This window comes from Tripterygium wilfordii, chromosome 22 (genome assembly GCF_013401445.1).
Source record: "Tripterygium wilfordii isolate XIE 37 chromosome 22, ASM1340144v1, whole genome shotgun sequence".
Taxonomy (NCBI): domain Eukaryota; kingdom Viridiplantae; phylum Streptophyta; class Magnoliopsida; order Celastrales; family Celastraceae; genus Tripterygium; species Tripterygium wilfordii.
Window position 1 is genome coordinate 12427390 of NC_052253.1, and position 24483 is coordinate 12451872.

General features: G+C 35.4%; 4 protein-coding genes across 6 annotated transcripts; all 4 read right to left on the reverse strand.

The window, feature by feature from the left end:
- Positions 1 to 379: 379 nt before the first annotated feature.
- On the reverse strand, positions 380 to 1818 carry LOC119990787 (myb-related protein 308-like). Its single transcript, XM_038836882.1, has 3 exons — positions 1549 to 1818; positions 1328 to 1457; positions 380 to 1217 (listed from the first exon to the last, which is right to left on the reverse strand). Exons 1-3 carry the CDS (start codon positions 1679 to 1681, stop codon positions 656 to 658), a joined length of 825 nt encoding a protein of 274 aa, XP_038692810.1. The 5' UTR covers positions 1682 to 1818; the 3' UTR covers positions 380 to 655.
- Positions 1819 to 5215: 3397 nt separating this feature from the next.
- On the reverse strand, positions 5216 to 5691 carry LOC119990356 (defensin-like protein 1). Its single transcript, XM_038836229.1, has 2 exons — positions 5605 to 5691; positions 5216 to 5489 (listed from the first exon to the last, which is right to left on the reverse strand). Exons 1-2 carry the CDS (start codon positions 5654 to 5656, stop codon positions 5320 to 5322), a joined length of 222 nt encoding a protein of 73 aa, XP_038692157.1. The 5' UTR covers positions 5657 to 5691; the 3' UTR covers positions 5216 to 5319.
- Positions 5692 to 7439: 1748 nt separating this feature from the next.
- LOC119991733 (TOM1-like protein 5) lies at positions 7440 to 15087 on the reverse strand. 2 transcript variants are annotated; one of them, XM_038838159.1, is made up of 12 exons: positions 14963 to 15087; positions 14701 to 14879; positions 13777 to 13852; positions 13033 to 13140; positions 12130 to 12208; positions 11813 to 11911; positions 11492 to 11605; positions 10202 to 10356; positions 9368 to 9443; positions 9208 to 9293; positions 8258 to 8443; positions 7440 to 8043 (listed from the first exon to the last, which is right to left on the reverse strand). In XM_038838159.1, the coding sequence occupies exons 4-12, from the start codon at positions 13134 to 13136 to the stop codon at positions 7707 to 7709; spliced, it is 1236 nt and encodes a 411-aa protein (XP_038694087.1). In that variant the 5' UTR covers positions 13137 to 13140; positions 13777 to 13852; positions 14701 to 14879; positions 14963 to 15087; the 3' UTR covers positions 7440 to 7706. The 2 variants fall into 2 exon arrangements, with proteins under 2 accessions (XP_038694087.1, XP_038694086.1); XM_038838158.1 differs by lacking the exon at positions 14963 to 15087 and having other exon boundaries at positions 14701 to 14956.
- Positions 15088 to 16407: 1320 nt separating this feature from the next.
- On the reverse strand, positions 16408 to 22224 carry LOC119992323 (DDT domain-containing protein DDB_G0282237-like). Of its 2 annotated transcripts, XM_038839039.1 has the most exons (11): positions 22083 to 22224; positions 21080 to 21164; positions 20674 to 20876; positions 20265 to 20437; positions 19052 to 19513; positions 18472 to 18818; positions 17850 to 18304; positions 17634 to 17742; positions 17320 to 17487; positions 17133 to 17221; positions 16408 to 16854 (listed from the first exon to the last, which is right to left on the reverse strand). In XM_038839039.1, the coding sequence occupies exons 3-11, from the start codon at positions 20784 to 20786 to the stop codon at positions 16647 to 16649; spliced, it is 2124 nt and encodes a 707-aa protein (XP_038694967.1). In that variant the 5' UTR covers positions 20787 to 20876; positions 21080 to 21164; positions 22083 to 22224; the 3' UTR covers positions 16408 to 16646. The 2 variants fall into 2 exon arrangements, with proteins under 2 accessions (XP_038694967.1, XP_038694966.1); XM_038839038.1 differs by lacking the exon at positions 21080 to 21164.
- Positions 22225 to 24483: the final 2259 nt, after the last annotated feature.

The window sequence follows — 24483 nt, forward strand, 5'->3', positions numbered from 1 at the left end:
GATTGGTGATGATGCTAAAAATGTCAGTGTTTTTTTGTTATAGTTATCTCAAATGTTGAGATGGATCCATATGATCCATGTGAAATTGTAGGACTTACATGATTCATGTGAAATCTTATGCGTTCATATCAGTATTTGAGATAGTTGAGAGGAAAAAAATACTTGTATAAACGCACATGATCCACGTGGAATCTTATAGGTCTATCTCAAAATTTTGATATTTGAGACAAAAAAAATGTTGGTATATGTAACTCTGCCGTTTGATTGGTTAACTAATGTTGTCCAACAAATTACAATGAACAAACACTTCAAAGCAAATAGTAAAGCAGCATTAAATGCCATGCCCCTACCTGGTAGATTAATAATAATATTCCATCAATTTGTACTGATAATTTGGACAGAACCTTATCTTCTGTTCTTGGACTTCTCTTGTTATCCAAACTTCATCCACAATTTGAATAACAAAATCAACTTGATTTGGAAGAAAAGTGTTGATGGGTTTGGAATAATTTTTACAACCATCCCTGCTTTGTCTGAAAAAGCAAAAGCTTCATGCATCTACATGAGTAGTCTTTCTGCGGATTAAAAAAAAATCTGAGTTTTCCAATACATCATTGACTCTAAAGCTAGTCTAATTACAGCTTCAAGAATTCTATTAAGGCATGTAGAATCTGTAGAGATTGTATTTAGTTGTGATTGATGCTGCCATGGAACCACCACATCTGCAAATCTGCTTACCCTGAGACCCTAAATTGTGGCAGAAGCAGTCACCTTGGTTCTGATTACCAGACACCTGAAAGTTCACCACTTCTTGTTGTTGTGCAGGTTGCACTGGAAGGCCTAAAGAGAGGTCAAGATTTAGCTCTACAGGGTAAACTTCCTCTGTTGTGATGCCACTAGTACTACTATTAGACTCTTCACCAGAAGTACTAGTACCATTCACAATCTCAGGAACTTGAATTACTCTTGTCAATGAATTTTGTGACTCTGGCTGAAACTTGGTGGTGGTCTTGGTGTTGCTGCTGCTCTTGTTGTTGCTGTTACTGCTGGTGGTGGTGATGGTGGCGGTGGAGGCGGTGGCGGTGGTGGAGTTGAGTGGCTTGTGAGTCTGTGGGTCTATGCCACGATTGTGGAGCTTTCTCTTGATGTGGGTGTTCCAGTAATTCTTAATCTCATTGTCTGTTCGTCCAGGCAAGCGAGCAGCAATGAGAGACCATCTGCAAGAGACATCAAACACAAAAATAGAAAAAAAAAAATTCAATCCCCAGAACAGATTTGAACCCAAATTAATCCGAAATTTCATTGAGACAATTCATCGAACACATACTTGTTACCAAGTAAACTGTGAAGATTAATTATCAGTTCATCTTCCTCATCCGTAAAATTGCCTCTCTTGAGATCAGGCCTCAAATAGTTAATCCATCTAAGCCTACAACTCTTCCCACATCGAAGCAAACCTACAAAAATTTAAATTAAGCAAAACCCATTAGAGATAATCACAATTGAATCAAACCCAGAAGAGTTAATCAAATCAGGATCAACTAATACCAGCAGCTTTAGGGAGAGATCTCCAACAGCCTTCACCATGAGCTTTGATGTAGTTAATGAGACGGTCATCTTCTTCTTGGGTCCAAGCACCCTTGTTGGTGTGTTCCTTCTCACAACAAGGGGATCTGCCCATTATGATGTTCTGGGGGGATTTGGTGATCGAATTGAAAGAGAGAGAGATTTGTGTGTTTGTGGATAAAAGAAGATGAGTATTTAAACAGAGTAATTGGGGTTTTGACCGAGTTGGTGAGAAAGACGGGTGGTTGTGGCTGCAATCAATTAAGTTAGTGCTGGATTTGGTAGGTAGCTCTACTTTTGATGTTTAGTGTTTTGCCCTTTTTGTTGTATTCCTTCCTTGCATTTTCAACTCCCTTTCCATGCATCTCTTTTTGTCTTGCTTTGCATTTTGATCCTTTTTCTCTGTAAGTTTCAACGAAAATGATATAAGGTTCGAGTCGTTGATATTTCGGTTATCTCAGCTGTTGAGTTAGATATACATTATTCTAATGAATTTATAGGCTTCACATGATGTACATAAAATCTCATGCGTATAACTCAACAAATAATTGAGATACTAGGATTCCTATTGTAACTGAAGTTTCAATATTTGTAGAGATTCTTCTTTAGATACGTTGAGACAGAGAGAAAAATGGAAATCTAGATTTACCCAACTCGTTCCAGAATTAGACAAGGATATATAGCTCCAAATGGTAGAATAAAAATTCTCAATACATACAAAAACTACATTTAATACACAAACATTAATATTATTAATATGTGGTACAAATACGAAACAAAGAGTTTTTGCGTAAACTCACCCAAATAAGTTAGTTGAGCCGAGACCTAACGCAAACCATGCACTTAAAAATAATGGTGCAAGCTTACAATCGAACTCCCGATCTAATGCGAGATCCTATACGCCTAAGTCTAAAGAAATAATCAAAATAGTTGAATTTTGAGTTTGTACCAAAGCAAAAACAAAACTAAGGGCTCACATCGAACATTGTTTTGGATTTATTATTATTAGTATTATGGTATTCCTATTTCCTACTTTCCATGTACTAAGTTTTTGAACAACAATATTTGATTTTATTTTAAAAAGGGGATTCTAGAAGTCCTATATGGCACTTCCAAGTTCCAACTAAGTACTCCACTTACTAGTGTTGTCAATTTCATAGAGTATATGATAGGACAGTAGCTAACTCCCCCTACCTTCCATTTTTAATATATAATATAATTATATCATTAATTACAAATAGTGAAAATTAATACAACGATTGCAATCAAAATTAAGAACATGACCAACCATGAAATCAGTCACAACTAATTAATTTTTACCATATTTTAGTAGATATTTGTAATCAGAAGTGATAATGATCATAGTAAAAAGCATTTCAATCATCCTAATAGTGGATGTGTCACTCTCTTATTCAATTATCAGGTTTTGTAAACCCTTACATTTACATCAATCAAGGGACAAGATCCTTGAGATGCTTTTTACTGAGATCCCTAATATTTTTGACTTGTGAATGATACCGTGAGCTCGAAATCTATCAACTTAGCCTCTTTTTTTTCGAGTAGATCATATATAGTTAGCAAAACCTACCTCATTTAAAAAAAATGATTAAAAAAAATGAGTAGACTAGTGATGTTATCATAAATAGTAATTATAATTAATTAGTGATCACAAATTAAATGGATGTCATTTTCAAAATTCAACCAACCTTCTAATGACACATTATCTCTATCAATATTTCCATAAAGTGAGTATGTCACCATAGCCGGCCATATATATTAGTTTTATCAAAGTTTGTTCATAGAGGATAATTTATGTGTGTATCTATAGGCACACAAGAATTCTCCTATGCCGACTTAAAATACAAACTTACGTTTTTATCATTAATTTTGAATATGTGGGACCTAAAAGAGTGAGCTCCACTTATCATTTAAGTTATCCATGCTCTTAAAACATAGTTCGCATTTTAAGTTTGCACTTTAAGTTTTAATAAGTAAAACTCAAAGCAATTGGCCTGTTTGTCAATTCACTTATCCACGTTCTCAAAAAATGATATGCATTTTAAATTTGTATAGTATAATTGATATATATATATCTATATAAACCTTCTAGAAGAAAGAAATGAAGAGAGACTAATAATTAATAGTTGAAGTTAGAAGCCAAAAAAGAAGCAAGAAATGTGGGAGAATCTTTTAGGGTTGGTGAACTACACCATCTAATGTGGGGTATTTCTTTTGTATTCTCCTTCTACCATAGCCATTCTTCTCTTATCTTCCCCATCTTCTTTAAGCTTCTTTGACTCTCTCAACACATCCTAATATTAGTAAGGTATCAATTTGGGGCCCACAATATGCACAATCAATCAGATTACATATATTATTTTCAAAAAAAAAATCAGATTACATATATAAGAAAAGGTTATTAAAAAGACCCATGGAAAACCAACTTTCTAATGATTTTTTTTGGATTTGGGGTTCCGCAATTCGTTTAAAATTTAAGAGTATACAGTTTAAATCTAATGGTTTGAGAGGTGTACCACATCACACTGCATTTTTATTTTTTTTCATTTTTTAAACTTGTATGACTCTTTCTCGACTATTAGATGTGAATTGCAGACTCAAAAGAATTACGGAGACCCTAAATCCGGGTTTTTTTGGCACATCTTTTCCTACTTTCATTTTGATCCAGTAATGAAAAACCATTTCCTGCACTTTGATACCTATAACAGGATATTTGTTCACCTTCAGTGTTACTGTTTAGCTGATGGATCAAACCGGCCAATGGACAAATGCGGCCCGACCCATGATTATCCTCCCAAAGCCAACAATATCATGTGCAGACGTGCAGTGTGCACGACTAGTAAACGGACTGCTTCAGTTGATACAATTGGAATTGAAGAGAGCCCAAAGTATGACCCAAGCCCAATGAAGTAAAGCCCAGGCATCATTCATCACTACTGCTGCTGCTAGTCGCTGGAATCCATGTCAAATGTCTCACGACTTAAAGACTCCAAATGTATATGTATGTACGCAAGGGTGGACACATGGTGGTTGCCCACCCTCAATTTTTTGTTGGCTATATGTAAAATTTTTGGGCCTTTAGTCCACTTTTGCCTACCCTCATATATGCTGGGCCTAGTCCAGTCCAGTCCAGCCCAGCCCAACTCAGCTTTTGTCGTCTTCTCTTCCACGTCTCGTATTTTTCTGTTGACCCTCTTTTGGCAATCTCTGGTTTTGGATTTTAATGGATGACTAATGATTAAATGATAATTTAATTGTGTACGTCTATCGAGAGATATATTTTTGATACTGTTTCAAATTATCAGATTATCATAAAACGTTTTCAAAATATGAAAAATCGTCGAGAACATTTACAAATTAACTTTTAATTATCATTCTTATATAAACTTTTGATTTTTAGTATTATTTTTCGTACCTTGAAGACATAATTAATAAAATAACTTGAAAATAATTTCCATGACATTGCCCAGACTCTGCTTAACTTTGCCCATACCTGACATAAATTCATACATCAGCTTACGAATATTAAACCAACATTATTATATACGTAGCACCATTAGCAACTAATTAATTTTGCTTAATCAGACTTGATCAATAAAAGATACACCGCGTAGTGAAGCAAACATAGCAAACAAAAAGAAAGAAAGCCAACACAAAACAACATGCATGATCAGTAGTTGAGTACTCTCTCTACCATGTCAAGTACAAACCAAGACAGGCTTTGTTGATGATTAATCAACAAAGCTTAGTACAGAAGCAGCGGCGACCTAATCCGTGACATTTGCCACCGGAGAAACCTTCATTCCTGCACACCATAGCACAGTTGTGGTTATGGAGGCATGGTCCTTTGTAGTAATGGCTTTTCGAAGCACAAACCCTAGCCTCTGTAGGCATCATCATCTCTTCTGCAAATATATATGGAGTCGTCAATTAAACATGTACTATATATACAGTCATATAATCTACTTCAATAATGCCATAGCTCTATAATAGAGATGGAGATTAATTAGAAAAACTTACGAGAAGCAAGGAAAATGAGGACCAAAAACAAAAACCCAATGGATCTCTTCATCTCTAAGTAGGAATAATTAAGTGTATTGTTTGATGGTGCTGAATAGTTTGATGGTGCTGAATAGCAACAAAGTATATATGTAAGTCTATCACTGTGCATGTCTATATATATACACATACATAATTCTCTTATTTGGACTTAAAGTAAGAACGTAAAATATGAATCTATATTTTTACCATTGATTTGAAAAATATTGAATCTAAAGTAGTGGAGAACAAACGAGATCTCTTATCAAAAAATTAAATATATATACATATATGTGCATGTGTGTACATACATTTACAGCTGTGGATTCCATGAGGAAGTGATGATGGTTGTGTGCATGCAGACATTGTGTTATGGAGCCGGATCACCAAAATCGAAAATGCCGAATATTTTCACGTGCAAGTAAGCAAAAGTGCAAAACCCCCCACATCATTTCCAAGTCACAAAGCTTGTAATTTTGTGGCATGCCAAAACAAAAGTGTCAGGATTTGTATTTTTTATTAATATTCCTCATTTATGAAAAGAATAACATGTCTGGGATTCCCCTCCCCTATTTTAAGGTGTTTATCAGTAGTGTTAGGTAATCCATATAGTGATGATACATGGAAACTCAAAACTCTTAAATGAAATTTTAAAACGTTTTAACTCTCAAAATACATGTTATATTTTTAAAAAAATTACATATTCAGAATGAGTGCATAAAACTCTTTATAACAAGATTCATTGTCGCCGATGAGCTTTATCGATAAAATAAAGACAATGAATTCAGAACTAAAACAATGAATTATAAACTGTGCTTTAAAAACAATGGAATCTATATTAAAACAATAAATTTTGGATGATGAATTCTGGGATAAAAGAGTGAAATAAGGTTATTCCATTGAGTAAGATTTCATTGTTTTTTAAAGCACAGTCTATAATTCATTGTTTTAGTTCTAAATCTATTGTGTTTTGAAATTCCACTGAAAAAAACAATAAAATTATGATTTACACAATATTCCATTGAAAAAAATAATGAAATTAAGATTTACCCGATAAAACTCATCGACAATAGTTCTTGTTAAAGAGTTTTATGTGCTGATTCCGAATATGTAATTTTTTTTTAAATCTAACATGTATTTTGAGATTTAAAATGTTTTAAAATTTTGTTTAAGAGACTTTGACTCCCATAAACTACCACTATATGAGTTAGCTAGCACTACTACAAGGATATTACTTTCCCACATGAAAGTGGTAAATTTGACCAAAGCCTAGTGGAAAATAAACTCAAGACCTTTGGCTAAAGCTCATGACCACAATGATATTGTTCATAGTGAGAATTGAACACCTAATGGAAATCAAACTCAAAATCACAAAGATATTACTTCTAATGGGAATCAAACTCAAGACTTTCTAGATCCATACAATTTAGTCTTAAAGAGATATACCATTAAGCTATTACTCAGGTAATTGGTTCTCCAACCCCAACCAACCTAGTTGTTGAAACTAGACTGGACATGGAAATGGACAATCGGACATCATCTCCACGCACCTAATCAGTTCATAATATCTGATGCTTTTGGCTCGCTGCCTCACTCTGCCAGATCACATCCACACGAGTCATCTTTTTTTCCCAGGAACTACATTTTCATATGTTTGTTCAAAACATAAGAAGCAACAACAAACATGTACCTTACCACCACATCAGATTCTTTGATTGGATCGAAGATTAACAATTATGGGAGTACTGGGTCGCTAAATATTTAACCCCCCCCCCCCCCCCCCCCCCCCGTCACAAAATCAATAACGAATGAAAAACTGAAACAGAAATGAAGACCTAGTTTCACTATTAAGTTCAATCAGATTGTGTGATATTCTATAGACCATATAAAAACCCATACGCTTTACAAACCCAGCCCTCCACGGCTCCACCACACCTTCCACCCACGGCTGGCCGAGTCCGACCCTTCAAATATAGAGCCTAACACCAACACTCATAATTAAGAGAGAAAACACACACACTAACCAACATATTAACCAAGATCAAAACACCACCACAAGCAGGAACAACAATCACTCAATTTAGTCAATCGCTAAAATCAAAGCTTCCACTGAGAGAACTGCTAGCATTGCGACTGTGTAAGGAGAGACCTCTCATGTGGCCAGCCACGGCAGTACCATCAGCCTTGCTTTCCTGAAAGAACCTCTCCCTTTCAACGTGTTTTGCAGGCGGTGGTGGTATTACAACAGGTGGTGGAGGAGGATAACCATTGGGTTCATCTGATGGCTCCAAACGAAGGGGCCGTATAAGGGGACGATTCAGCCTTTCCGCCGGAATTGAAGATGCTAACAAACCCACCGGTGGTCGTTCAACTAGGTGCTCTTCATCATCAGGCCTTGCACAAGCTTTGCCTTTCCGCATTCTGCCAGTTGAGGAGTCGAGACAATGCACGTTAAACCAGAAAATAAAAAAAGAAGCAGGATGGTGAAAAATCAAGTGAGAAACTTGGAAGTCTATGCAGCTATTCATGTGAGGACAAATATACATCAAGTGGAGGTAAGGCAACAGAATAATATAAAGCCAAGGGACAAAAACATCTCCATCCAATACATAAGGCTAAGTGCGCGTAGACATACCTCCGATAAAGCTGCTCAGGCTCCTCTTCTTGTTCTTCTTCAGCCTCTTCATGATTAAGATGATTTACAGTAGCTCTAGGCCTATCTGAAAATGTAGACTTGCCTGAGAGGAGTTCATCATGTCTAGTAAGAACTTTCTGGAGTAGATCGTTCAACTCAATTGCTTGAGAAACTACTGCCTCATCCCTGGAATTTTAATTGAAAATAAAAATGAATTTGAAATGTGATGAATGTATCGTTAAATGTGCAACATTATACTTCTCTTAGAAAAAAGAAAAAGAAATTAAGGCCAGGATTATATACAAGAGATCATACCCCCACATTCACCTCGATTTTCACTACCCTCTCCATTTGCCTACATAAATCCTAGACATGATTATTCAAAACAAACCTAATATGTTTGTCACAACTTGTGGGTGTCATGGAGTTGACAGGGCGTTTGCAACTTGGGATGATTATTCAAAACTCACACAAATTATGGAGACAAAATCAAACCCACAGAGATCTTATACCAGTCTTATTAACTATCAACCTTCAACCATGAAGCACTAGGGAAATATGGCAATAGCCAATGAAATATTAACTGGTTACTGCACTTCTTCTGTTTAATTATTTTCTTATATACCAGTGTGTCTACATGAGCACAAATATAGAAGATGGTACGAATATAAAAGAAGAATTCATTAAGGCTATGTATGAGCCTATGAGGCTTGAATGCAAGTATACTGATATTTGCTCTACCAACGCTACATAACCACAGGTATGTTCATAATTACTAATAGCAGAACATTTTGCCTGTGCCTCTCTCACAGAGACGCACACACACACAAGCCAACATGCCTTCAAATCGTCTAGTATTCCATACCACTTAGCACATAGCGGAAACGACATAGACTTCAATCATAATATATTACAAAAAGGCAAAAACTGGAAGTAGAAAGTAGCCTTGCCTGGAAGTTAGCACAAGATGCATTACACGCTGCTTTTGAAACGAACACTGTTCCACGAGATCAAGAGTGAATTCATCCCTAGCACCCTAAAAAAGAAGACAATGGAATGCATTATCTAGGAAAGCCAATTTATGACTTAAATAACAGGCGAGAAGCATACCTCAGGACGCTGAGGATCAACAGCATCAAGGACTTCTTTCAATACCTCTAATGCATTATTAGCCTTCTGGATAATACTGCACAAAATAGATAAACTGAAGAATGGAATTTTGTGCATATACAAAAAGAAAAACAGGGAAAAAATAAAAAGGAAATTGTATGGATTTGGTGAGAATTTTAAGGCAATGATGTAAAGAACAAGCAATTAGTTTCTAGCTATTTACCTTATAGCAAGTAGATTACTCATAACTGCGAGAATTTGAGGTGAAGTGTTGTTCCTGATATCATATCTTAGAACATATAGATTCAATCTAATTCATTAAACACTAGAGCCATTTTTTTTTCAAGCTCAAGAGTCTTCTCTAGTAAAACATAAGGAATCAATTATACACTCGATGGCCTTTGATGCTAATCTGGTAGCCCTATGTCAGTGAATTTGTTGAGTGTGGTGGGTTTCTTGTAAACACTTTCCATTGAAGAAAGTTTCATTATCTCCTGCACACACTTCCATGGCCCATGCAGAGAACACTTCATCATTACATTTTAGTATTTCAAATTTATGCTGGGATTGTTATGTAGTTTCACATTTATAAATAGGATTACTGTGAATTCAATTCAAAAGGTCACATAATAAAAAAAATAAAAAAAACCTTTAAAAAGGGTGGACAGAGCATCCTTCCATTTCCATGTGGATTTAACAATCACTTGTAGATTCGAGGATTTCCATAATGGATTCTAGAATCTCAAGTCTCACAAGCAGAATAACTATAGTGTGATACAGAGTGCATAACCAGACCGCATAATTAAATAAAAAAAACCAACGGATTAGAAATACCTAGAATCTGGAACAATTCGAGTCTCTGCTTGCACATCAGCATCTTCTTGTCTAGCTGCAGCAAGTTCCCCAATGAGTGTACCATTTATATTTGGTTGTGAAGCTGGACGATTAGCTGTAGAAGGAGGCCTTTGGGGAAACTGTACTCCTGCACTCTGGAAAGTTACCAGATACAGAAAAACACCAACCATCATCTGACACAAACCCAAATGACAAACACACACACACACACACAGAGTCATAGACCACAAGTTATAAATTGTTGCAAAGTTAATTATAACTCAACAACAAAGTATCAGAAAAACATCCAACAAGGATGGCGTAAAGTAAACAACTTTTTCAGGACATAGTACACATTTCCATTGATTTGAAAATAAGTAACATGTAATTACAAGGCTCCCACAGTAGAGGCGGGTTCTGGCAAGGTAAGATGTACACATTTCCAATGATATTACATATTAAGAAGGCATATCATCCACAAGGAGGCTGAAGGTTCAAATTTCACAAAAAAACATTGCAGCGACAAATCAGAAGGAGAAACTATTGAGTACAAGATAAATACTTCTATAAACCAAAATTTCAATTTTCTACTATTAAAGTCAAGAAACTTAATTGATATAGACTTTAAGTAACATTTTCTATTGCTAGAGAGCAAATCCTCCAAGGTTCTAATTTACCACTTAAAAGAACTTTTGAAATCCCACTTCGAAAAAAATGCTCTTGGGATTAGCCGAAAAAAATGTTCTTGGACATCCTAGATTCAAAAGCACCTTTAACACTTGAAAGGCTACCAACCGATGAAATTCAAACATAATGGAGGGTATAAAACATTGTATCTGGAACTATTTTACTGTGGCGGGGTGTCTGCTTAGTGTGCAACTGACAATCCTAAGAATCATCAAGAAATAACTAACCTATTACAATCTTTATTTAATCTCACTCTAATGACTTTTTAAAATCAATAGCACTTCATTGCCAGCCTTCTCTTACTGCGTATGTCATTTTTATGCTAGAGCTGGAAAATTATTGGAGGCTAAGTACCAACTACTGACAGCATGAAATAGATTATGCACAGAAAACATTATTATTTCCCAATCCTAGACACATTACTATACAGCCCCCACATTAAACAGCAGATCTATATGCTACCAATCAAGAAAACCGAGGCAGCAATATTTTTTTTCCTTATTGCAAGCTTACAAGATCCACCCCACACGAATCAACCCAATCACATTTTCTACGAAAATATTCATGTCATCTAACTCCCAAATATTCCATTTCTATACCTACCACCAAGTCATAATATGCAGCGTAGAACTGAGGAAACTTTCCTTTAGCACCACCAAGGGACGTCTGTGTGGCATCCAACAGAAGAAATATCTTTTCTCGCACAGGCCAGTCAGTCTGAAACAACATTAACATAGTAAAATTTAAAAAAGAAACACTCAAACACTGCTCATGAGCAACAGTTCTAACAGCATAGAATATATTTTCTTGTACAGGCCAGTCAGTCCGAAACAACATAACATAGTAAAATTTTTAGAAAGAAACACTCAAACACTGCTCATGAGCGACAGTTCTAAGTTATAACAGCATCAAACGAATTTTCACCTTTTTCTTAACTATCTTCACTAGAATAGGGAGAATTCCCACATCAATCACCTGCTTGTATACATCATCTCCAATATTATTCATCAACGTCTCCAACAACTGCAAATAAACGATATACAAGATGGTTGAAAATCAAGGCATAGAACAGCAACATGATAGCAAATATGGCTATATAACTGAAGCACCTTCGATGTCATATTTTAGACAAAGAAAGACTAGCCACCGGGTAACATGACACCGTTAGGAAGTATAAATGACAAACAAGAATCAAAGGAAACCAATAGTCTACATTTCAAAAAGTAGGAGAACAAGCTCACCAAAACTGCATAAAGTTGAGTGTTTGAGTTTTTGCTTCCCAGGCGTTTCTTAACTGCTTTAACAACATCTTTTGCTTGTCTGCACCATAGAAATAACACAAAAAAAAGAATGATCATGGAAGTCCAGATAACACCTCACAATGAGTAATGGAACTTTTTCGTTAGATATAATTATTAGAATGTTTCGTCACATTTACTCAATACCGACCACAAGAATCAATGAGAACCAGGCAACATGCCAAAGGTCAGAAAGCGGAAGTTATTATAATGAGAACCATATTATGTCAATGCCATGTGATAATAGACCTTTGAGGTTTCTCCGACTTCAGCTAGATTTCTCTCCATGAAACTCACTCCTTCATTATGGGGAAAAAAAAAAGAAAAAAAAGAAAGAGAGAAGATATAAAGGTCCAGAGTTCCAAAGAAAATTATGATAATTATAAAAAAAAGAGCATATGTCTAGTTCAACGACAATTCCACACCTTTTTACACTGGCTACTTTGAGAAATAGATAAATCTAGAAGTCATCCAAAACAAATGCTTTCAGTTACACATAATCCTATAATCTTCCACAAATCCAGGATAGGTAGCCCATGGACACAGAAATATGGAAACTTTTTATGGGCAAGAAGGACAGAGTAAGAAATAATTTTACAATTGTTTGCGACTTGGCACAAAATTTTTGGAACACTTAAAGACAAGGTTGTGCACTGAATAAAGAGGGATGGATGAAGAATAATAACCAGAAATCATATTTATAAGCATATGACTCTCAATCTACAGATTATTAAAAGATAATGAGAAATACTAAAGCATCAACCAAAGTAATGAGTGGAATGCAAATCAAGCATTGGTTTAAAATTCGCATTACTTAAAAAACTAAGAGCATTAAGAAAGTCATACCTTTGGTCATGTGCTACTAATTCACATATTTCAATGTTTTTTGTCCAATCCACTTCAGTCAATTTACTACTTGTTGCAGAGTTGATGAGTTCAGTGGCCATCATTTGCCTGGTAAATTAAAATTTGCACGAGGTAAGAATTTTTGCTAAAACAAATCAATATAAAATAAAAAGTGAAAATTTGTGCTGTGAGTTTGAAAGTATTAAAAGGAAGAGACCATATAATGTAAAGTCCTTGAAAAAAAATCTCTCTCAAGAAATAAAAGAAAATTAACACATATTCGAATGTAGTCATTCCAAGAACCGTGGCTCAGATGCACGTAGTCACCAGCACTTCCATTAACAGAGTATTTACCGCATAAATTGTAAATAACTTTATAGTCAATATGTTTACATATCAAAAAGAAACAAAAGGATATATATATATATATATATATATATATATATATCTTGGCATTGGAAGAAGAAGAAAAAGAATGTCCCAACCAAAGCACTGGCCAGGCTGACACTGCCAAGGACCTCATCCCTATGAAAACAACACCAAACTGATCCTCTGAGTGTGCATGGGGAGAGGGGGTTACATATTTCTAAACTTTTGTAAATTCCAAACCCTATTTATGAGCAAGTAAAACATTATATCACCAGAACAAAGAGATATAAATCTGAAGTACAGAAATAAACTAAAACTACCATAATGAAAGAATAAAAAAAAGAAGGGAAACACTGCCTCAAAATCAACACATACAAGTGCAGAAGGAATGGCTGAATCAGATCAAATGACGGCGTTGAACATTAAAAGCCTTGAAATTTCACTCTCTATACTGCAAGAAAACAAAAGGTTACAAGGATATCAGCACTTCAGCAAATACAACAAAAACTAATAATTGCCATAATTTAAAGACAGCGAGGATGAATAAGGATAGAATGACCGATAAAGGCAATTTAGTCCATGGTCAGGAAAGAAAATGCATTATGGATTATAAGTTCGAGAGAAAAATCTGAGCAGCAATTACACACTAATATTACGGCCATGGAAATGTAATGCAGACATGTACAAATTATAAAAGATTGATTAGGAGAATACAAAAGATACAAATGCATAAGTACAAGCACATCATAATTTTATCCCATGGGGCCAAGTCATAAAAGAGAACGGACATGCCATGAACTAGACAAGCGGAGACTTCAAAACTACAGACCACTCGTAGATACAATGAGGAATGGGTCAGGTAGGAAACCATGGAAGCATAGAATTTGACATACCCATTCATTAAACCTTTCCACACATACACGTGTGTGATTTAAATGGGAACCCTTACATTGCTTGTCTGATTCCCCTCCAACAAAAAAAACAATTAATAAACAACAAGACTTTAAAAAAATTAAACAAAAAGAAGAAGAAGAAGAAGGATGAGAGAGATCTTCAATCCAACGAACAGATCTAAGATTGAAGACTTCGATTTCAATTATACTCTATTATTCTACACTTTTTTCATCCAATCCGAAATTCTTCAAAAACAAACAGAAGCTTAAGCAAGTTTTCAACTCCAATAAATTGATACGCTAGAATCACAAAACTACTCAATTGAGATCTAGCACCAGAAAAACAGATAAAGACATATCGAGATCAAAAAGAATAAAGTAAAAGGAAACCAAAAGGACGAAGTACCTCGAATACAGAGATGAATACAGAGACAAAGAACAGAAAATCGATGAAGGCGTAATAAACCCTAAGTAGCTTCAGCATTTCAAACTCCACATAAAACAAGAAGATATCAAGTAATAACTTCAAATCGTGATTGCTTAGTTGTGGTAACTCGTTACTACAGAGAAGCTTCAGTTGCGTGTCTGTAAAGAAAAACAAGCGGTGTCAGCTCTCACTTATTTAAGTTCCTAACGGTTAAAAACTGGAGAGGGAGGCAGTGCGGCACCGCCATAAGAGAGCAGTCTGTGCTTTCTCTCTCTACCAATAAAAGCAAAATCGTTCTTTCCCGAGAGAGGAGTCTTAACGTCACGGGAGGGTTCACACTGTCCTAACATAGATTTTTCTTTTTTATTTTCTATTTTTGCCTTGCCTTCTGTCCTTCTGGTTAGTTTGTTTTAACAGCTGTTAATTTGTAATAGAATCCACTAATATTGAAATTGACAAAAACTTATTTGTAAAAGAAACTAACCAGAAAGGTTATCATCACTCGGCGGAATCTATACACGCGTCAGCACACCAAACCAGCGGTTCAGATGTTCTATGACCTCGCATGTGGCGCTGACGACTTCTATTTTCCCTAGAAAAAAATAAAGATGGACAGCGTGTACGGAGTTAGTCGATGATGATGCGTAGCTGTGCGACCTTTTGATTTCTTTTAATGACTGTTTAGCAACTTTACTGGGGTTGTTGACAACCACTATTAACTTGAATGATATTCATGTGTGTTTCGGGCTCATATTCTTCTCTTGTAATAATAAAAAAAACAATTTCTTATTTATCCTATATCTTACCATTCTCGAAACAAATATCACCTCGTATTAATAAGATAATGCTTAAGAGTTGAGGCCCAAAAATGACTCTCAAATTTTTTTTTTTATTTAATATGAATTATTAAATGTGAAATGAATTTTATAAATATTTTTTAATTTATGATTATTTTAATGTCACATAGATTTAAAAAATTTTATTCACATTTTTTTTGGATCTTTTAACATTATCGGTATTAATGTATGTTTGTTGACTTGAACTTTGACGACCTGTTGTTGTTGACACGGTTTTAAGACCATGAAAGGCATTTCTTGATGGGCCTGTCACTGATTGGGTGTGGGTTTGTGTGAGGTAACTTTAGACTAAACGAACATGGGTCTTGAATTTGATATGCATCAGCAGTCCAAAAAAGTAATGGGGTTTAAATTGCATTACTTACGTGTGTCGCCCATGGGCCTAAGCACTAAGCCACTAACTAACTGAGGGCCCATAATAATCAACTCATGGAGGCCTAAATAAGCCTCTACAGTATACACCAAAGGAAAAAGGGTCCAAGACTTGACCCTAAGTCGTGTATTTAGTGCTGTTCTTGTGTTCTGACGATATGGTAACTTCTTTTTTCAAACTATAGATGTGCACTAGCTAAACTCATTTGACCTACGTACCAACCCACAAACTACCAATGTCAGACAACTCCATGAAAATGCATGTGTGAACTCATTCATGCCTATGGACGATTGGGAGAGCATTACCATCACATTTTGTAACATGTAATGTTACTTAGTAGGTTAAGCGCCCTAAATGAATGTAAACGAACCAAAACCCACCCAAAATCATATTCTCATGATTTAGGTTTCTCACATGCATGATTGAAAGAGAATCAGGACACATAAATCAAAGAAATTTCAGGGGAGAATCAATGAATCATTACTACCAATAAGTGGAGGATCAATTGTAGATACGCGACCGTCAATTGTAGAGGAAGGGGCACAAAAATGCTCTACTCCCCCCTCCCACCAACTACACCCTAAGCCTCGACTCCTGCATTCCCACTGAATTAACAAAGAACAGGTAACTAAGTCATCGAAAAATTCCTACTCTCTATCTTCCATTGCAGAGTAACCAGTAATCAAGGACCAACATCAATTGGATGGATCCTGGGCCACCTTCGGCGCCATCTCAAGCCTGATTCGTTTCTTGCTTTCTTTCCACTTGTTAACATACCTGAGGAAAGCATTACTTGGGTTTTCTCCAGGTGGTGCCCGTACGCGGGTAGATCTCCTAACCTCTTCTTCTTCCTCCAAAGTTATCTTCCCAGTAAAATCCTTTGAGCTCTTTTGAAGTTCCAAGCTGCAAGAGCATTTAGGAGGAGGGAAAAACTTCAAAGCTGAGGCCAGAAAAATTAAACAGGACATATAGCTAGATACTTTCTACTGACATCAAGTCCCATCTTCAGGCATAACTGCATAAGTGTCAACTAAAATGGAAGGCAACTAAACCCCAATACATTTGGTGGTTGGGAGGAAGCAAAAGGAATAATGATATAGGAAATTATTTTTCCTGTGCCTGGTTGAGAAGCGTAACTCGAAGAAAAAAAAAATCAAATTGTCAACTCAAGATAAGCTCACCACATTTTTCCGTAGTATGTTTCCAGTTGTTTCTTGAGAGCCCTTTCCCTCTCACCCTTCGGATTTAACGAATTAATCAATGCATCAAGCTGTTCAAACATGTCAATTGCCAATAAGACCAGTGAAAGAAATGCAAGAGTAAAATGGAAGTAGAGAATGCAGAATAGCTTAAGTGTAGCATCAATACCTCTTCTTTGGTGCTATAGTAGCCCCACTGCTTAAAGTCAGAAGTCTCAACAAAAATCCTCCCATTCCCATCACGCCGAAACCACCAATACCTAGTGTAATTTCTGTCTTTACCTAAAGGGTTAGTGCGTATGAATCGTTTTTCCATCTCCCGTTCATAAATTTCTTTCTGCAGGAAAAATCAGTGTCAAGAAAATATCATTTTAAAAGAGAAATGGAAAAGCAAACACACACACACACACACACACAACCAAACAAATGCATGCAAACAAGCACACCACAACACTTTAAGAGGGAGCATGGGATGTATTAAACCCTCTGTTCTTTGCTCTTCTTATTTGTTGCTCCATTATTATCATCTTTCAACAGCTTCAGTGCATGTGCATCCTCGCCAGATGGCTCTTCAGCATCTTTTGAATTATGCCTTTCATTTATATAAGAGCAAAATAATAACATCAACCATAAAAACAAACATTTAGCAGTATGATGTCGACGTGTCGTATATAGATCACCAATAAGTAAATTCCAGACCTTTTTCTTGAAGTATGGTTATCTTGAAATGAAATGACCTCCCCGCTTGTTTCATTCACTAACTCTCCATTACGTTTAATGTGATCATCTTTCACCACCACCTGTAGATCACTTGCTCCATTCTCTGCAATATGCTCATCGATTACTCCGTTGATGCCAGATTGAGCCTTCAATCGCTCCTTCTCTTCTCTTTTTTTCCTAGCTTCTTCCAATGCTTCCCACCTTCTTGTCGCCCCAAGTGCCTGTTGCTCTTCAATAAATTCGCCCAACTTCTCCTTAAAAATATCTGTTTCGAGCACATGATTAACCAATTCTTGTAAGATTGCCAATTTAGCTTGAGCATCTAGAAGGCCATAGCGCCCCCGCTTGATAGGTGTAACATGAGTACATAATTCAGGAACGTTGGCCATTTCCAAGAAAACGCACAGGTACTCTGTCCAGTTGATTAAAGTAATCTGAGATGAAGTCACAAGCACAACGCATTTATATTAAACATTCTATTGCGGCAAATCAAAGGAACCCACGTAAGAAGAGGGAAACCCAACAACTCCAGATCAAAAGAAAGAAAGTTTATGGGAAAACTACGAACTACAATGAGAATAAAAATTCTGGGACATAATACCTTCAATTTTCGAACCTTGTTCTCTACATCAGAAAGATATTTACCACCATCTTTTATTAGTAACCGAAAAAGTGCTGAATGTAGTTCCATAATGAGAACAAGATTACTGTCTTTATGGCAGATAGCATTTTCAAAATCTTCAAGAGAGAATGGCCATAATTGCAACAGTTTACCAAACGAAGAACAAAAATCCCAAACCATTAGAAGATCACCAAAACAATCCATAGGAACTTTAAAATCCTTTGTTGGATGAGGACGATCAGTAAAATCTGGATCATCTGAGCCAGGCTGCACCAGCATATCATCAATTGGATATTTGATAGGACCATCCTTTGACTTATCGCCTTCTGCAGATCAAAGCATCAAAAAGTATGGTAAATAAAAGTTCGCTGTGAAAGGACTTGTCACCATGTAATCCTCTTTTGAGCAAACAATGCAGGAAATTCCACAAAATAAAATTTAACATTCATGGTAACGTAATCAATTAAAAACATAACTGATTATACCCAAAACAAGAGAAAAGAAAACCATATTCAGGGTCCAACCGAATAAATTGAATTTATTAGACTGCAAGTCTCACCGTTCTCATCTGCAATCATTCCAGAGTTATTTTCGTCCTCCTCAGTCTTCCTTCTCTTCTTATGGCAGACTATAAGTCCATCTTGAACAAAAACTTTACTTCTTAACTCCACTGGAGGATTGGTAGAGATTCCATGCTTTCGAGCCAATTTATCATGAAGCACCCAAGGAGCACCTCTATATGTAGACTCCCGTACAAAAGATTTCAAAACTTGTCTGCTAAATGGCAGTTTCTTGCATACCAGGTCTTCTCTATTTACTACTGTATTCTCCACTACTTTCTTATATCTGTCAAGCCAGGCTACCTCATATCTGACACTATCACAACCCTCCTCTATAACCTTTAGTATCTTACAAAAAAACAGATCACCGTCCTTTCTTCCTAGCAGTTCAGCACCAACAAATGGACAATCTTGCAATTTTTTAGCAATCGTGTCAGCAAGATCTTTCAATGAAAGCATACCTACAAAGAAAAAAGATTGTTAAGCAACACAAGAAAATTGCATTAAATTCCAACTACAAGGTAGATGATGAGAAGCAGCCAAGCAATAATGCAAGACACTACAGGATGCAAACAAAAAAATGCAGACAAATTGATATAGTTAAAATTTCAAAAGCTTGGAATTTTTTTGAATAAAGGTTCAAATTATACAATCATTTATGAGACAAAAACCGAAATAAAATCTCCATGCATGGTGCCTAAGTTTGACTATATATAATCCATCCATCAAATCATGCAGCAAACGTTAATTTAAAGATTTAAATGCTCGGTTTTTTTCCCTTTTTTTGAAAATCCTACATACAGATTTCAGAAATCTGAAAATGTTAATTAACCATTGAAATTTACTTTCAAAAATCAATAAACCAATTGCATAAATATATGTAGAGAAACTTTAAGACTTAACACATTTAATGCCTATATTCATGCCTTGACGATTAACAAATTACCACCTCTGTCACTGTTGAAAAAAAATTAAAGCCATATTCTACCCCATATAGTACAAACCAATCCTGCAATTTGGGATTAAGCAATCAAAAAATACTTATGTAGTGATATGGCAAAAAATTTGAATTTTTTTAATATATAGTTGTCAGAATATGTAAATAAAGAGGATGTCTGCAATAAGTAAATCCAAAATTCCTTGGAAACAGTTTTGCTATTTGAACTGTAATGTCAATCTAACAGATTCAATGAAAAAGTAATTAGCTCTTACTAAATTGAATTATACGCAGGGCAGGGGCCACTAGCTCCTTTGGTAGCTCTTGCACCTTTTCAGTAGCACACTTCTCTGACACCAAAGCCTCTTCATATGTCAAGTTGGCTTTTCCTGTGAATTTACACGACCACAGTCTTTGCCGATATAGGTTTATCCTATTCAAATATGCTCTGATCAAAATTAAGGAATACAATATACCAAATTACCAATTACAAGGAACCTTTTGTTTCTAAGAAAACAAGTTTGTCAAAAAAAAAAAAGTTTTAATGAACCAAATCATTTTCTGGAAAACAAACCAAAAACTTTAGTGTCAAACTTATTCATCAAGTTGCCTTGCATCCCTCGGCAACACGAATGATAAAATGAAACAAAAACAAACAACTCTAATGAGTGTAAATAAGGATACGGATAATCCCGAAATATCTCCTTCGTAAACCGAATCTGGTACACAAGCTCGTCAGGCTCCAAATCACTAGGAAGTTCCAACAACTCAAAGGGCTTCCTTTTGAACAAAGGCATTTTTTAAGCTCACACAAACCTCTATCACTACAGTGATTACAGCCCACAAGATTTCAGGAATCAGCAGCCTTGGGCATACAAATTAAGAACCTGAAAAATCATTCTGATGTCATCACAAGTTTGCAAAAGTAAGCTCAAAATGAAAAGGTCTTAAACAAATAAATCTATGTGGCAGTACAGAGACTGTAAAGTATGATCATAATCACAATAATGCGGTAATTCAGAAGCCAAAGTCATCTCCAGATCCAAATAACAAGTGTTAAAAAGCGCATAAATGTCACATTGTCACATACTTCCAAGTCAAACAGACCCGTGATATACTATTGCAGAACCATTCTTCAAGTAGCTCTCTTTTACATATCCAAAAGACCAAAGCCCCTAAAAAAGATGCACACAAAGTAGAATATTCAAAAGACAGAAGCCCAAAAAAAACTACCAAGTACCAATAAAATACAGAGTTTATCCAAAAGTGAAAACAATCCCTGAAACTCTCTCACGCTACGAGCAGAAATAGCCCAACAACAGTAGTGGAAAAAACCTTAGATTAAATATAGGATGCCCACTCTTCTAAAAAGCCACTAACCTTCAAAGAAGAACAAGAAGAGAAATTAACTTCCCTTCCTCGGTCTCTCCAACCCAACAGTATTTTCCGTTTTTAAAAAAAACCATTATAAATCAATGCAAAACATCCCTCGTGTACTTTTATTTCATATAAACCCAAAATCCCAAAACAAAATGAAAGCCGATTCAGACAACACAAGCCGAAAAGGACTGAATCAGTAGACTGAATTCACGGCATTAATCCAAAAATCCAATCAATGTCTCCAGAAATGTGAGCTGCAACAGCCAAACAACAGAACCCTACAATTTAAATGAGGGTTTTCCCAAAGAAATTACTTTCCCGTATCAGTATTCCATTGTTCACTCTTCAACCAAACAAGGAAAAATAAATAACTAACCAAAAATATAATTTCCTGCGAAAACCCAAAAACCAAAACCCTAATATTCCCCACTCCGGCATCCCAATAATTAAATAAATGCACAAAATGGGCAAAAAAACGTAAGCATTGAGAAAATCGATCAGATAACATCGACATGGGTATTGGCTCAATGAATCCTCGATCACATCGACCCATAACAGAAGAGATCAACAAAGTGAGAAGGGGAGACACAAGAATCACCGAAAGCAGTACAAAACTCACGTTCCCGCCACAACCAAATAAAATGAAATTAAAATATACAAATACAGAAGAAGTAAAGCAAACTAATCAGTATAAAATGAGAGAAATCTCTTACAGTGAAGTATTCGTTGGACGTGAGAGACGAGAGAAACAGCTCCTCCTCGTTCTGTGATTTTCCCTTTTTCCCGATTTTTATTCCAAGAGAAGATGTTTTCTCACGCTTCCTCTGTCTCTCTGGCTGCCTCTTTTCTTTCGTCCCTCACGTAGGAGTGCCACATTTATTTGGGAGGAGTAATTGTTTAATTTTGCGCTACGATCCTTAAGAACTACATAATTACAGTAATGACCATCTTCGTAATGTACGTGTCTAATTCCCCCCTTGTTGATAGTTTCAATTTTTTTAATTGGATTGCATTTTTTTTATGGACAATGCTAGAGACCCTCCAAAGTCTCCCAAATCTATGTGGCATTAAAATAACCATTGATTAAAAATACACATGTAAGGCCAATTTCACATCCAACAGTCCACATTAAATGAGGATCTTTTGGGGTCACTTTTTGAGGGTCTCAAATATTGTTATTTTTTTTATTCCACCTTAACTATTCTAGTAATTAGATTTCAAAATATCGATGTAATTAGTCAATTTTAGGTTTTTAATTTAGGTCCTAGTTTGACCTTTGTCTGCATTGGAAACTTCTAAACCCTAATTCTTCAATCGAACCTAATATAAATACATGTGAGTTATTTGAGTTTTAACTCTTTTTTTAGGCAAGTAGAAGTGGGGGGCTTGAACTTGTATACCGTCAAATTCGAGTATATGTCTTAATCACTTCAACCAAAAGGGTTACTGGAGAGAGTGGGGGATTTTGATATGCCCTTCATCGAAATTGCATTCTTCGCATAAAAGAAAACGAGAGCCGAGCAATCAAAATTGAATAAGAAGATAAAAGGAATATGCGATGAATGTTGACTAATGTAGTGATAATGAAGCGTACAAGGTAGGTGATTTTGTTGATAATGTTAGAGATCAAACTCTAGCATTTGGAAAGAAAGTGAAACAATATAGTGCCAAGTACATTGAATGGTTTGTGAAGGATGGTGTGAAATACGTCATAAGTTTCATATTAAAGAGTACGTTAAAAAGGCTAAATGGTATTTAAAGAGCACTCGCACCAAGGCATTAAAAAACTTAAAAGAAAACAAATACGTATAAATATTATTGTTTGTATTAATCAATTAATTAATTAATGCATGAGCAGAAGTCCACGTTGAGAAAGAAAGGAAAAAAAAAAAACAACCTACAAGGACCGAGTCAGGATTTTAGATAAAGAGGAACAAAAAATTCTTGTGAGGTTCGGGTGGCGCTCTCGATTTGTTTTCTTATAACCGTTTGTATTTTTTTTTTACGAAATGTTGTTTTAACATGATTAATAACTGAAAGTGTAGATAAATCAGTTAACACTAAACAAATCAATATTTCAGTTAGATGATAGTTCTTTGACTTTGTTGACTCATGCCATCACCTGACTAACTTTGTCAGTTTGCTATTTTTATGACTCGAGAGTCAATAGTCAAAAGAAAGAAAAACAAAGAACAATTGAGTAAAGTTGAGTAGGTTTGGGCCTTTGGGATTTGTGAAATTTGTAAAGAGAACAAAGTGAGTTTGTGTTTTGACCTTGTAGTTCTAAGGGAGTAAAATTAAGTGGGTTTGGACCTTCATGTTTTGGAGACTTTGTGGAGAGGTCAAAGTGGATTTGGAAGGGTAACTTAATAGATTTGGAATAAAAGAAATTTAATGGGATAGATTTGGGAAAACAATCTTTAAAGGGGCAAAATTGAAAAATTACTAATATATAGGGTATTTTTAAAATTTAAGGGCATAATTTGTTTTATAGTATAAAGGTATTTTTTTTTAAAAAATATCATGTACAAAATAATATTGTCAATTTTGGGGCCATAAAACGCGTTGAATGCACGAGAGATATTGACTTTTGCTCATATGCCACTCGGTTGGGTAATGTCCTTCCAATATGGGATAAACTCGTAACATATTCTTCAAATAGTTTAAGAAACACACAGCTTATGGAACAACTACTCTCAATCAACCAACAATAGCTATGTTTGATATGGATGTGCATCATATTATGACTATGATCATCATCAATATGTTACTTATTTTAAATACCGTTAAAAAATACACTTCTCATTGAAATTGAACTTTAGACATATATATGCCTAATCCAATCAATTGTCAGTTGAGTCGCATCTCGTTGGTAATATGTTAATAATTTCATATTTACACTTAGAGTAATTTTTGTTCATGAATATTTGTTAGTGCATAAAAAATACTATATAATTTGAGCCTATCATCATATGTAAGTTATTGCATGTAATAAGGCATGAATTTTTAAATAATGAACATTATTTGCATCATATTTTTTACTAAATACACCCTATTAATAATTTAAAAATACATTAAAATGGAGTGTATTTAATAAAAAATGAGGTGCAAATA

Coding starts and splice junctions, on each gene's coding strand:
- LOC119992323 (XM_038839038.1), bottom strand. CDS start 20,786: ATGCCTTTGTTCAAAAGGAAGCCCTTTGAGTTGTTGGAACTTCCTAGT. Junction 18,819..19,051: donor AATGATTGCAGATGAGAACG/GTGAGACTTGCA, acceptor TTTGATCTGCAG/AAGGCGATAAGTCAAAGGAT. Junction 16,855..17,132: donor ACATACTACGGAAAAATGTG/GTGAGCTTATCT, acceptor ATGCTCTTGCAG/CTTGGAACTTCAAAAGAGCT.
- LOC119991733 (XM_038838159.1), bottom strand. CDS start 13,136: ATGATGGCCACTGAACTCATCAACTCTGCAACAAGTAGTAAATTGACT. Junction 9,444..10,201: donor CGAATTGTTCCAGATTCTAG/GTATTTCTAATC, acceptor TATTTTGTGCAG/TATTATCCAGAAGGCTAATA. Junction 8,044..8,257: donor CCTGAGCAGCTTTATCGGAG/GTATGTCTACGC, acceptor CTCAACTGGCAG/AATGCGGAAAGGCAAAGCTT.
- LOC119990787 (XM_038836882.1), bottom strand. CDS start 1,681: ATGGGCAGATCCCCTTGTTGTGAGAAGGAACACACCAACAAGGGTGCT. Junction 1,458..1,548: donor ATCTCTCCCTAAAGCTGCTG/GTATTAGTTGAT, acceptor AAATTTTTGTAG/GTTTGCTTCGATGTGGGAAG. Junction 1,218..1,327: donor CACAGTTTACTTGGTAACAA/GTATGTGTTCGA, acceptor TGTCTCTTGCAG/ATGGTCTCTCATTGCTGCTC.
- LOC119990356 (XM_038836229.1), bottom strand. CDS start 5,656: ATGAAGAGATCCATTGGGTTTTTGTTTTTGGTCCTCATTTTCCTTGCT. Junction 5,490..5,604: donor CCTCATTTTCCTTGCTTCTC/GTAAGTTTTTCT, acceptor ATATATTTGCAG/AAGAGATGATGATGCCTACA.